This window comes from Chlorocebus sabaeus, chromosome 7 (genome assembly GCF_047675955.1).
Source record: "Chlorocebus sabaeus isolate Y175 chromosome 7, mChlSab1.0.hap1, whole genome shotgun sequence".
NCBI classification, from domain to species: domain Eukaryota; kingdom Metazoa; phylum Chordata; class Mammalia; order Primates; family Cercopithecidae; genus Chlorocebus; species Chlorocebus sabaeus.
This window is the reverse complement of record NC_132910.1, coordinates 27,643,477-27,657,935: the sequence shown is the minus strand read 5'-3', so window position 1 is coordinate 27,657,935 and position 14,459 is coordinate 27,643,477. Positions and strand designations below refer to the sequence as shown.

Here is a 14,459-nt window from a genome sequence, read left to right as displayed (position 1 = left end):
CTGATTCTGTGTAACTTAAACAGGTCTTATCTAAATAGAACAGCTATTGTGTACCATGCGAGCCTTAGTAAATGTAATTGGTATTATATGTAAACATTATCTCTCTTTTTCTCTAAATGAATAATGAACATTTTTGCTTCTATTTTATTAAAAGATTTTGGATCCTCTTTTAAATGCCGTGAGTTACTTTTCTTTCTTATTTACATTCTTTAAAATCATAACTCTTCTTCAGTCTCCACTTTAGTCACTATAACTGCATACCATACAAACTTTTCAAAATTTTCTCATTTTTAATATTTTAAGTTAGTTTGTTATTTGATAAGACAAATGAGAAAAAAAAAATGTTTGATTTAGAATAAATGCCTGGTAAGTAAGTGAGAGTTAAATATTATGTGTTGAATGAACTTGAAATATTTCTCATCATGTATGACAGTGACCAAACAACCCCAGTGTTCTATGACATCATTCCCTTTTGTAAGAGAGAAACTAGACTAAGTTGTATTATCATCAAGTTATTTCTTAGTCTTTTGAAATTCTATACTTTACACATTTCTAGATCCTAAAAAATACCTAATCACACATTAGTACATTTTTTACATCTTTTTTTCTGTACTTGTGTCCTCTTTCATCTCTTATGTGTCTAAGCTATTCATTTACTATGTTTTTTAATTTTAAGTATAAAATTACTTTCCTGTTCTGTGGTGGGAAAGTCTGTGCAAACCTACCCACAAAGACTGAGGAAGCTGAGAGGCTGAAGAAAGAGGCTGACAAATCCAATTTCTCAGAAAGAAACATTTAATAGGGACTTAAGAATGGAGCCGTGTTTGTGCCTCCGCAACAGTCACACAAGGTGGTGGATCCTTGTACCACTATCCCCCTAGACCCAGGGCCTGTACACCATAGGTAAAGGGTATACATGCCTCAGAAAGGATGAACAGGACAATTGCTTAAGGGTAGAATTTATGGCAGGTACTTGCTACCTACCATACAAGGAAACTGGAAATCTTGGATGCCTTCCTGGAACTGGGATTAATCAGAAGTCAACTTGACAGATTAGCATCCAAGATGGAGTTGCTTTGGCCTCCATATTACCTTTTAAAGCTGTGGTTATTGCAGGAATAGCGCAATACTGCTTGACACTTTATTATTAATTTTTGTTACATAATGGCATGGCATTTTCTTCTCACCCCCAATCCCCCGCTTATTGTCATACTCATCAAACATATATTTTGTATTATTTATGTTAAAAACCTCTGGCCGGGTGCTGTGGCTCATGTCTGTAATCCCAACACTTGGGGAGGCTGAGGTGGGCAGCTCACCTGAGGTCAAGAGTTCGAGACCAGACTGACCAACATGGAGAAACCCCATCTCTATTAAAAATACAAAATTAGCCGGGTGTGGTGGCACATGCCTGTAATTCCAGCTACTCAGGAGGCTGAGGCAGGAGAATCGCTTGAATTGGGAGGCAGAGATTGCGATGAGCTGAGATCCCGTGATTGCACTCCAGCCTGGGCAACAAGAGCGAAACTCTGTCTCAAAAAAAAACAAAACAAAAAAACAAAACAAAAAAAAACTCTCCAAGAAAATGTTTCCCATTCTCTAAAACTGAAGTAATTCCTAGATAATTGCCTTAAATGGAAAGGGTATTTTTTGATAGGAAAATTAGCCATTAAAAATATTATCAGAATTATGCAGCTAGGCAGGGATTAAGATCAAAATTTAAGTCTTCAGATTGCCAATTAAGTACTTTTAGAGGTTGACAAAACAGCACCCTGGTAAGAGAATAGCTTACATGCTCCTAGGCCTTCTTTAGTTGCCACTGCCACATTCGTTCTAGGTTCAGTGTGATCATGTTGGCATCCATGCCACCCTCTGCCGTCATATAATACCATTCCCATTAGGTGACAGAACTGATGTGGGCGCTGGCCTCACATACCTTGAAAATGGTGCAGTTTCTGTATTAGATCATAGTCCTTCAAACCCCAAGTTAGTGGAACTACTCAGGCTTGGTACGAAAAGCTGTCATTTATAATGCAGAATGTATCATGAAACTTGAAGTGTTCTTTTTACCCATCTTATTTAATATTATGTAGTTAAATTATGATACATCAGATTAGTTGAACAAAATCAAATAGGCTAGCATTGCAATATTTAGATAAAACTCATTTTTCTCTGTTTTAAAATCATATTTTAGAGTTTCCTTTAAGTGTTATAGCTCTTTTAGAATTTGTCATGAAAAAAAGGTCTCTTTATTTTAAAGAAAAGTTGTTTAGCCTTTAATTAAAAGATTTCTAAAAGGAAATGTTGAATAGACTTTTAATATCACATCTAAGCAATTTTCTAATAGATTCACAGTCTCCGCCAATAGAAACAACAGGAAAAACATGCAGGAAGCTTCAGAACAGACTCGAAAGCTTGCAAACTCTGGTAGAAGATTTACAGATGAAGAACCAAGGTACAGTGTTTGTTTTTGAAGAGATCTACCTTGCTCATGAGAATGTTCACCTTCCTTTCAGATTAAGCCTCCTGTCTATAAACCTACTGAAAGGGTATTGAATTAGCAACTATAAACTGAAGTCTAAATATAAGGGTCTTAACCATTAATAGCCCCTGGATTAATTGTGTGACCATGGGTAGGTCACTCTTGCCCTGCTGTACTCTCTTATCTAATGGGGATGACAATCCTGCTGGCCATCCCTCAGGAGTGGTTTTGAGGTTCTGAGTGGTTTTTCACATGGGAATTTCCCACACACTGTCTTTCTTGTTGCTATTAGGTCTGTAGACAAGCATTTATACGATAATAGCCTAGGCAAGAGTATAGTCAATAGCAAGGAAGCAAATTAATGGTATTTATTCTTACACAGGATTTAAATTAGCATAGCACTGTAAGAGACTATGCCACCCAATGAATCACAAAATAAAAAGAATCCACTTCTAAAAATGCTAAAACGATTTGAATAAGAAACTGTTCTAATCTGCAGAAGACTGGCAGCTTTTTGGGCATAAGTTCTAAGTACCATGAATATGGGGGAGCCTTCATGGTTCATACTTTTCTAACCCACATTCATGAATCCAGGGGCCTTTGTCAGAGAGAAATGAATTTTGAAGTACATTTCTTATTCTGTCTTTTCTATCCCTAGAAAACAATAAATTGCTGGGTAAAGGAAAATACATTTCTGAGAATAAATCTTCATAAAATAAACTTAACTTTATTAGTAGTAATAGTTGCTATTAACACTTAATTGAGCACTTCCCAACTATGTGCCAGGCCTTGTACTAAGAGCTTCACTTACATTTTCTTCATGTGATCTTTACAACAACATTGGGAAATGGGTACTGTTATTACAGCATTTGAAAATGAGAAAACTGAAGATAAAAGAATAGTCAATAAATTCCAAGTCACAGTGAAGGGTAGATCGAGGACTTGGCCTCTGCAATTTCTGACTCCGGAATCCACGTGTTTTTAATATAGTAAGGCTTTAGCGAATTGTTGTTGAAGGAAATTCCAAGTCCCTGTGATAACCCAAGACTCCTATGTATATAAACATTAGGAAAAACATTTGGTTTTAAGTTTATTGTGAATTTGTGGGGTTTTAGCGTTATTTTTAAAATTTCAATGGTTTGTGGGGAGCATGTGGTGTTTAGTTGCAGGGAAAAGTTCTTCAGTGGTGATTTCTGAGATTTTGGTGCACCCATCACCCAAGCAGTATACAATGTATCTTTTTTCCTTCACCCGCCTCCCATCCTTCCCCCCAAGTCCTCAAAGTCCATCATATTATTCTTATGCCTTTGCATCCTCATAGCTTAGCTCCCACGTATGAGTGAGAACATACAATGTTTGTTTTTCTTTTCCTGAGTTACCTTACTTAGAATAATGGTCTCCAACTCCATGCAGGTTGCTACAAATGCCATTATTTTATTCCTTTTATGGCTGAGTAGTATTACATGGTTGTTTTTGTGTGTGTGTGTGTGTGTGTGTGTGTATATGTATACACCATGTAATATATATATACACCATGTAAATATACATGGTGTGTATATGTATATATGGAGGAAGGATGAGATGGATGAGGTGTGTGTGTATATATATAATGTAATACTATATATATATACACACACACACACACACACACACCCCATGTAATACTCTCTATATATAGATAGATAGATAATAATTTTCATTCTTTTTTTTTTTTTTTTTTGAGACAGAGTCTCGCTCTGTCGCCCAGACTGGAGTGCAGTGGCGTGATCTTGGCTCACTGCAAGCTCCACCTCCTGGGTTCACACCATTCTCCTGCCTCAGCCTCCCAAGTAGTTGGGACTACAGGCACCCGCCACCATGCCCAGCTAATTTTTTGTATTTTTAGTAGAGATGGAGTTTCACCATGTTAGCCAGGATGGTCTCGATCTCCTGACCTCGTGATCCACCCGCCTTGTCCTCCCAAAGTGCTGGGATTACACACATGAACCATCGCGCCCGGCCTAATTTTCTTTATCCACTAGTTGGTTGATGAGCATTTAGGCTGGTTCCATATTTTTGCGATTGTGAATTTTGCTGCTATAAACGTGTGTGTGCAAGTGTCTTTTACACATAATGACTTCTTTTCCTCCAGTTGTGGGATTGCAGCATCAAATGGTAGTTCTACTTTTAGTTCTTTAAGAAATCTCTGTACTGCTTTCCATACTTGTTGTACTAGTTTACATTCCCACCAGCAGTGTAAAAGTGTTCCCTTTTTACCACATCCACACCAACATCTGTTGGTCATATTTTTAACTTATGTCATATTTTTAAATTATGGCCATTCTTGCAGGAGTAAGGTAGTATCATATTGTTGTTTTGATTTGCATTTCCCTAATCATTGCTGTTGTTGAGCATTTCTTCATATGTTTGTTGGCCATTTGTATATCTTCCTTTGAGAATTGTCTATTCATATACTTAGCCCACTTTTTAATGGGATTATTTGTTTTTTTCTTACTGATTCGATTGAGTTCCTTGTAGATTCTGGATATTAGTCCTTTGTCAGATGCACAGTTTGCAGATATTTTCTCCCACTCTGTGGGTTGTCTGTTTACTCTGCTGCTTATTTCTTTTGCTATGCAGAAGCTTTTAAATTTAATTAGGTCCCATCTATTTGTCTTTGTATTTGTTACATTTGCTTTTGGGTTCTTGGCTATGAACTCTTGTCTAACCCAATGTCTAGAAGAATTTTTCTGATGTTACCTTCTAGAATTTTTGTGGTTTCAGGTCTTAGATTTAAGTCTTTGACCCATCTTGAGTTGCAGTTTCATTCTTCTACATGCCACTTGCCAATTATTCCAGCACCACTTGTTGAATACGGTGTCCTTTCCCCACTTCATGTTTTTGTTTGCTTTGTCAAAGATCAGTTGGCTGTAAATATTAGGCTTTCTTCCTGGGTTCTCTATTCTGTTCCATTGGTCAATGTGCCTATTTTTATACCAGTACTATGCTGTTTTGGTGATGATAGCCTTGTAGTATAGTTTGAAGTCAAGTAATGTGATGCCTCCAGATTTCTTCTTTTTGCATAGTCTTGCTTTGGCTATGTGGGATCTTTTTTTGGTTCCATATGAATTTTAGGAATGTTTTTTCCAGTTCTATGAAGAATGATGATGGCATTTTGATGGGAATTGCATTGAATTTGTAGATTGCTTTTGTCAGTATGATCATTTCCGCAATACTGGTTCTACCTATCCATGAGCATGAAATGTGTTTCCATTTGTGTGTGTTATCTATGATTTCCTTCAGCAGCATTTGTAGTTTTTCCTGTAGAGATTGTTCATCTCCTTGGTTAGATATATTCCCAAGTATTTTATTTTTCTTGCAGCTGTTGTAAAAGGGGCTGGGTTCTTGATTTGATTCTAAGCTTGGTCATTGTTGTTGTATAGCAATGCTACTGATTTGTGTACATTGATTTTGTATCCTGAAACTTTACGGAATTCATTTATCAGATCTAGGAGCTTTGTGGATGAGTCTTTAAGGTTTTCTAGGCATAGGATCATATCATCAGCAAACAGCAATAGTTTGACTTCCTCTTCAATAAAGGATGCCCTTTATTTCTTTCTCTTGTCTGACTGCTCTGACTAGGACTTCCAGTACAATGTTGAATACCAGTGATGAAAGTGGGCATCCTTGTTTTGTACAAGTTCTCACGGAGAATGCTTTCAACTTTTCCCCTTTCAGTATAATGTTGGCTTTGAGTTTGTCATAGATGGTTTTGGTTACCTTGAGGTATGTCCCATCTGTGCTGATTTTGCCAAGGGTTTTCCTTATAAAGCGAGGCTGGATTTTGTCAAATGCTTTCTCTGCATTTTTTGAGATGATCATATGATTATTGTTTTCAATTCTGTTTGTGTGATGTATCACATTTATTGAGTTGAGTATGTTAAACCATCCCTGTATACCTGGTATGAAACCCACTTAATCATGGTGGTTTATCTTTTTGATATGGTGTTGTATTCAGTTAGCTAATATTTTGTTGTGGATTTTTGCATCTATGTTCGTCATGGATATATATATATATATAAAATATGTATATATACACACACACACACACATATATATATTTCAAGACAGAGTCTTGCTCTGTCACCCAGGCTGGAGTGCAGTGGCATGATCTTGGCTCACTGCATCCTCCACCTGCCAGGTTCAAGTGATTCTCCTGTCTCAGCCTCTCGAGTAGCTCGGATTACAGGCACATGCCACCATGCCCGGCTAATTTATTTATTTATTTATTTATTTGGTTTTTTTTTTGAGATGGAGTCTTGCTCTGTCGCCCAGGCTAGAGTGCAGTGGTGCAATCTCAGCTCACTGCCAGCTCTGCCTCCCGGGGTTCACGCCATTCTCCTGCCTCAGCCTCCCAAGTAGCTGGGACTACAGGCCCCCGCCACCACGCCCGGCTCCTTTTTTGTATTTTTTAGTAGAGACGGGGTTTCACCGTGTTAGCCAAGATGGTCTTGATCTCCTGACCTCATGATCTGCCCACCCCGGCCTCCCAAAGTGCTGGGATTACAGGTGTAAGCCACCATGCCTGGCCACGTCCGGCTCATTTTTGTATTCTTAGTAGAGATGGGGTTTCATCATGTTGGCCAGGCTGGTCTCGAACTCTTGACCTCGTGATACGCCCACCTTGGCCTCCCAAAGTGCTGGGATTACAGATGTGAGCCACTGTGCCTGGCATCATCATGGATATTAGTCTGTAGTTTTCTTTTTTGTTATGTCCTTTCCTGGTTTTAGTATTAGGGTGATACTGACTTCATAGAATATGTGGATTTTTGCATCTATGTTCATCATGTATATTGCTCTGTAGTTTTCTTTTTTTGTTATGTCCTTTTCTGGTTTTAGTATTAGGGTGATACTGACTTCATAGAATGATTTAGGGAAGATTCCGTATTTCTCTATGTTTGAAACAGTTTCAGTAAGATTAGTACCAGTTATTTTTGAATGCCTGATAGAATTCAGCTGCAAATCCATCTGGTCTTGGACTTCTTTTTGCTGGCATTCTTTAAAGTACTGTTTCAATCTCACTACTTGTTATTAGTCTCTTCAGAGTTTCTGTTTTTTTCCTGGCCCTATCAGTAGGGTTATATGTCTCCAGGAATTTATCCATCTCCTGTCGATTCTCTAGTTTGTGCATATAAAGGTGTTCATAGTAGCCCTAAATGATATTTTGTATTTCTGTGGTATAAGTTGTAACATCTCTCATTTCATTTCTAATTGAGCTTGTTTGGATCTTCTATCTTCTTTTCTTAGTTAATATCACTAATGGTCTAATAATTTTATCCTTTTAAAGAACAAGCTTTTTGTTTCATTTGTCTTTTATGTTGTTTTTTATTTGTTTATTTCAATTTCATTTAATTCTGCTCTGATCTTTGTTTTTTCTTTTCTTCTGCTGGGTTTGGGTTTAGTTTGTTCTTGTTTCTCTAGTTCCTTGGATGTGACCTTAGAGTGTCTATTTGTGCTCTTTCAGACTTTTTTATGTAGGCATTTAAGGTTTTGAACTTTCCTTTTAGCACCACTTTTGCTGTATCCCAGAGAGTTCAATAAATTGTGTCACTAGTTTCATTCGGTTCAAATAATTTTTAAATTTTCATCTTGATTTCATTATTGATCCAAAGATGATTCCAGAGTAGATTATTCAATTTCCATGTATTTATATAGTTTGAGGGTTCCTTTTGGAGTTAATTTTCAGTTTTATTCCACTGTGGTCTGAGAGAGTACTTGATATCATTTTGATTGTCTTAAATTTATTTAGACTTGTTTTGTGGCCTATCATATGATTTATCTTGGGGAATGTTCCATGGGCTAATGAAAAGAATGTATATTCTGCAGTTGTTGGGTAGAATGTTCTGTAAATATCTGTTAGGTCTGTTTGTTCTAGGGTATAGTTTAAGTTCATTGCATTATGTGCATTGTTTTTCTTTTCTTTTTTTTTTTTTTTTTTTTTGCTGTTGCTGACTTTCTGTCTTGATGACCTGTCTAGTGCTATCAGTGGAATATTGAAGTCCTCCACTATTATTGTGTTAGCATCTCTCTCATTTCTTAGGTCTGGTAGTAATCATTTTATAAATTTGGGAATTCCAGTGTTAAGTACATATATATTTAGGATTGTGATATTTTCCTGTTGGACTGATCCTTTATCATTATATAATATCCCTCTTTGTCTTTCTGAACTGTTGTTGCTTTAAAGTATGTTTTGTCTGATACAAGACTAGCTACCCCTGTTCGTTTGTGGTATCCATTTGCATGGAATATCTTTTTCCATCCTTTTACCTTAAGTTTATGTGAATCTTTGTGCATTAGGTGAGTCTCTTGAAAACAGCAGATACTTGGTTGGTGGATTTTTATCCTTTCTGCCATTCTGTATCTTTTAAGTGGCACATTTAGGCCATTTACATTCAATGTTAGTATTGAGATATGAGGTACTGTTTTGTTCATCCTACTAGTTGGTGCCTGAATACCTTGGGGTTTTTTTTTCTTTGTGTTATTGTTTTATAGGCCCTGTGAGATTTATGCTTTAAGATGGTTCTATTTTGATGTGTTTTGAGGTTTTATTTCAAGATTTAGAATTCCTTTTAGCATTTTTTAGTGATGGCTTGGTACTGGTGAATTCTGTCAGCATTTTTTTTTTTTTTTTTTTTTTTTTGTCTGCAAAATACTTAATCTGTCCTTCATTCATGAAGCTTAGTTTTGCTGGGTACAAAATTCTTGGCTGGCAATTACTTTGTTTGAGGAGGCTAAAAATATGACCCCAATTCCTTCTGGCTTGTAGGGTTTCTGCTGACAAATCTGCTATTAATCTGATAGGTTTTCCTTTATAGGTTACCTGATACTTTTGCCTTGCAGCTCTTAAGATTCTTTCCATCATCTTGACATTAGATAACCTGATGACCATGTGCCTAGGTGAAGATCTTTTTGCAGTGCATTTCATGGCTATTCTTTGAGCTTCTTGTATTTGAATGTCTAGATCACTAGTGAGACCAGGGAAATTTTCCTCAATTGTTCCCTCAAATAAGTTTTCTAGACTTTTAGATTCATTTTCTTCCTTATGAACACCAATTATTCTTGGGTTTGGCTATTTAACATAATCACAGACTTCTTGGAGGCTTTGTTCAATTTTATTAAATTATTTTTTCTTTGTCTGATTGGGCTAATTTGAAAGCCTTGTCTTCGAGCTCTGAAAGTTTCTCTTCTACTTGTTCTAGTCTATTGTTGACACTTTCCAATGCATTTTGTATTTCTATAAGTGTGTCTTTCATTTCCAGAAATTGTGATTGTTTTTCTTTATATCTATTTCTCTGGAGAATTTTTCATCCCTATTCTGTATTGTTTTTTAAATTTCTTTAAGTTGGTTTTTACCTTTCCCTGGTATCTCCATGAGTAGCTTGATCAACCTTCTGAATTCTTCATCTGGCAATTCAGAGATTTCTTCTTGGTTTGACTGCATTGCTGGCAAGCTAGTGTGGCCTTTCAGGTATGTTATCGAATCTTGTTTTGTCATATCTCCAGAATTGCTTTTCTGATTCCTTCTGATTTGGGTAAACTATTTCAGTGGAAAAACCTGGAACTCAAGGTTCAGATTCTTTCGTCCCACAGGGTGACCCCTTAATGTGGTGTCCTCCCCAAGGCCCAAGGGATGGGCCTTCCTGAGAGCTGGACTGCAATGATCATTATTGTTCTTGTGCTTCTAGCCACTCAATGGGTCTACCAGGCTCAGGGTTGGTGCTGGGAAATGTCTGTAAAGAGTCCTGTGATGTGATTCATCTTCAGGTCTCCCAGTCGTGGATACCAGCACCTCCTCTGGTAGAGGATATAGGGGAGGAAAGTATACTCTGTGAGAGTCCTTGGTTATAGATATGTTTAGTGTCCTGGCTTTATCAAATACTGGTTTTGCTAGCAGTGGTATGTTCACATGGACAGACTCAGGACCTCTGGTTAGCCAGAATGTTGCAGGCAGTGGAATTAGCTGCTGCTTTCTCCTTCCTTAGTACAGGGTTATTCTATCATTTCTAGCATGAGTTACTGTAATGTCCTGAGTTTGTTGGTCTCCAGCCAGGAGGTGGCACTTTCAAGAGAGCACAAGCTGTGATAGTAGACAGGGGAATATAAGCCTGCCCTAAGTTGGCCAGGATAAGTATTTGGGTTTGTCAGGTGATGTGTGGGGCCATCAAGATCTCAATAGTTTGTGTGTTTTGTGATCAGCTACCAGGGCAGGTTAAAAAATACCATTGGATTGGGGCAGAGTTAGGTGGGTCTGAGCTCAGACTCTCCTTGGGTGAGGCCTGCTGTGGTCACTGTGGGGTATGCGGGGTGGTTCTTGGGCCAGTGGGGTTATGTTCCAGAGGTGAATTGGCTGCCTCTGTTGCCAGGGAAGTTGGGGAAAGCCTGTGCAATAGGCTTCACCTAGCCTCCCACACAGTTGGCAAGGCCAATCTTGCTCCCACCATGCCCTGCTAACAGTGCCAGTGTCTCCAGGCAGCCAGTGCAGGGCAGTGGTTGGGGGTTGCAGGCAGATCAGACCTTGCCCCTGTTTTAAACTTCGCCACTGAGAAAGCAAGTATGGCTTTCAGGTCTCACCTGCCCCTTCCTGTCTGCCCATACTGTCAGCAGTGGCTTCTGTGCTCCTTTCTGTAGCATTTCCCATTCACCACCCAGTTCTGCTCAAAAGAGTTTGTGCCCAGTTGAAATTATTACAGAGTTCAATTGGAAGCTTCTTTCACTCTGCGACCACTCTCAAATTCTGCCAGCCACCTTCCCCAAGGGCCCCTGTGAGATGCAGTTAGGGATGGCTTCCCTGGGCTCAAGCTGGAGAATGGGAGTGCCTCCAAGGCCCCTCCCACTGCTCCTTCTACTTTTATATTTTGCGCTAAATTTGTTCCAGTTCTAGGTAAGGTTAAATCCTTCTCCCATAATCTGGATTTTCAGGTTCCCCAATGGGGTATATGTTGAGAGGCAGGATTTCCCCCTCTCACACTTTGGAAACTCACAGTTTTTTACCTGTCTTGTGGAATTTGCAGTGGCATGCTGCTGCTTTTAAAGGATCTGTAAATTCTTTCGGTTTTCCTGTTATGTTCCTGCAGTGGCTCTTGGAGCAAAAGTCAACGGTCTCCATTCATTTCTCTGTCCATCCAAGTTGGGGCTGCATGTCAGCCCTGTCTCCTATCTGCCATCTTCCTCTCCACATCTATTGTGAGTTTTTTGAGGGAAGATGCATTATCTTATTGATCATATTTTTATTCACACCATGACATATGTTTCTGAGTTTATCCGATGTATGCCACCAAATAATAATCCACATGGAAGACATATATTTGTTTACAAAATAAAAAGACCTTTTTGCTGAATGCAGTGTCTGGATGGGACACCTCTTGAAAATTCTAAAACAAGTATTTTTAGGGGGAATTTTGGGAAGACGGTCAAAACTTGAAGTGCATTTACGCTTTGACCCAGAAATTTCACTTCTGGAAATTTATTCTATAAAAAATGATTGTACAAACGCACAGAAGTGTTTGTACAAAAGCAGTTATAGAAGGAAAGGAAAGAAAGAAAGAAAGAAAGAAAAAAAGAAAGAAAGAAAGAAAGAAAGAAAGAAAGAAAGAAAGAAAGAAAGAGAAAGAAAGAAAGAAAGAAAGAAAGAAAGAAAGAAAGAAAGAAAGAGGGATGTAACCTTTTTTAGTCTGTTTACTAACATCCTAATAATCTGTATAGTGAAATATTAGTAAATACTATGCAGTTACCACACAACATAAGCTGAACTGGAAAATTATTGACATTTTGTTATATGAAAAAAGGAAGCTACTGAACAATCTATACCATATATTTTCATTTGTGTAAAGAATAAAACATATGAACATGCATGTATATGTGCAGATATTCACCAAATTGCTGGTAATGACCTCTCAGGTGGAGGCAGATTCCAGCAGATTGAGGCAGCAGAGGCAAAGACTGACCTTCATCTTTCTTTGTGTCCTTCTGAGGTGTTTGAATTATTTACAATTAGTATTACTTTTACAATTCTCATGCCCATTTAAAACAATTGAGGCTGGGCACAGTGGCTTATGCCTGTAATCCTGACACTTTGGGAGACTGAGGCAGGAGGATTGCGTGAGGCCAGGAGTCTCAGACCACCCTGGGCAACATAGAGAGACCCTGTCTCTACAAAATAAATAAGTAAATAAAACATCTGAAACACTAAAGATTTACCCTTAGCTCTCTTCCATAACACCAACCTTTTCAAAAATATGCTACATCACAATTTTTTAAGAATGTCTTGAGCTCAGAACATGTCTATTCTATACTAACAAGCTAATCTTTTAGTAGCACATTGTAGAATTAAAGCCTGAGTGGATTTTGTTATTCTAACTGTTTTATCAACATTTTCAGCGATGTCTTCAATGATCAGAAATCAAGAAAAGAGGATACAGAAAGTAAAAGACCAGGAAAAAATGTTACTAAAATGACTCGTTGCTTGCCTATTCTTTACAGAGGAATGAGGCCCAATTAATTGTGGTGTTACTTGTAATTAGTGCCCTGTGTACTTTTTCTTTTTATGTGAAAATTTAATAAAAGATACCCTGTCTTGTAAACTCTATTTTGAAATAAACTATTCTTGAATCCCTCATGGTAAAACTTCAAACATCTACTAGCGAGTATTCATACATTATAACAATTAATACCTATAAAGTATTCATACGTAATAAAGTATTATAATTACCTTATAAGGTAATTTATCATAAGATATAATTTGTGCTTATTCAAATATATTGGAATAATTGTAGTTTTTTATTGTTGTTACTGGTCCCAAGACAATAGAATCTATTTTATTTTATTTTATTTTATTCTACTTAAATTTTAATTTAATTTAAGTGTTTTATTCAATCTAATTTAGCTTTAAAAAATTGCTGGGGGAAAAACTACTTTCACATGAAAGTGAAAGATGTGGTGTAATACCAAGGACAGAGGACAAACTTCAGCATACTAACAGGGACCCATTTTGTGACTATGAACTCACTGTTCTGTCAGTATCAGTGAGGGTAAACAGAAAACCAAACATCAGAGCCCCCAGTCAAAACTTTTACAAAAGTTTCCCTTTTTTGCTTATTAATAATAGTAAAGAAAGAAAACAATTTTGTTACTCTGTAGCAAGTTGGTAACTTCTAGATTATATCTATTCAGTCTGCTTTAATTACATTTTAATAAATGCGGGGGGTTTATATGTGAACCAAATAAAATGAGAGAAGAACAGATACAAAAATGTATCCGTTGTGTCAAAATATTAGGGACAGTGTGGCAGATGGCTGGCTGTCCAAAACAAATCTTTTTTTTTTTTTTTTTTTTTGAGACGGAGTCTCGCTCTGTCGCCCAGGCTGGAGTGCAGTGGCCGGATCTCAGCTCACTGCAAGCTCCGCCTCCCGGGTTTACGCCATTCTCCTGCCTCAGCCTCCCGAGTAGCTGGGACTACAGGCGCCCGCCACCTCGCCCGGCTAGTTTTTTGTATTTTTTAGTAGAGACGGGGTTTCACCATGTTAGCCAGGATGGTCTCGATCTCCTGACCTCGTGATCCGCCCGTCTCGGCCTCCCAAAGTGCTGGGATTACAGGCTTGAGCCACCGCGCCCGGCCTCAAAACAAATCTTATGTTCCTGTTGCATAATCTGGAATTGTCACTGAGAAACAGCTGCCCAGGAAGAGTCTCTATTTCCCAATCCTGCCTCCCCTTGTATGTGGGTGTGGCCTGAGGGTTCTCATTAACAGAATGTGGACAGAGCAATATGTGGCACTTTCAGATCAAAGTATTAACATGCATGGGTGTTCTTCCTCACTTTATTTTCCCCTCCATGGGCTGGATGCAGAGGACAGGAGGGTTATAGGGGATGGTAGAGCCACAGGGCAGAAGGGAGTCTGGGTAACTGAATCTCTGCAAGGAGGGGAGCTGCCCTCCTGCCA

At 38.1% G+C, this 14,459-nt stretch overlaps 1 protein-coding gene across 6 annotated transcripts in view; it reads left to right on the top strand.

The window, feature by feature from the left end:
* The window catches only part of CCDC158 (coiled-coil domain containing 158), a 116,103-nt gene extending 102,993 nt beyond the window's left edge, over positions 1-13,110 (top strand). For all 6 annotated transcript variants that reach the window (XM_073017417.1, XM_073017419.1, XM_073017418.1 and 3 more), the window contains 2 exons: positions 2,348-2,455; positions 12,899-13,110. In XM_073017417.1, coding sequence (XP_072873518.1) covers positions 2,348-2,455; positions 12,899-12,975 — 185 coding nt within the window. In that variant the 3' untranslated portion in view covers positions 12,976-13,110. The remainder of the gene's footprint in view (positions 1-2,347; positions 2,456-12,898) is intronic.
* Positions 13,111-14,459: the final 1,349 nt, after the last annotated feature.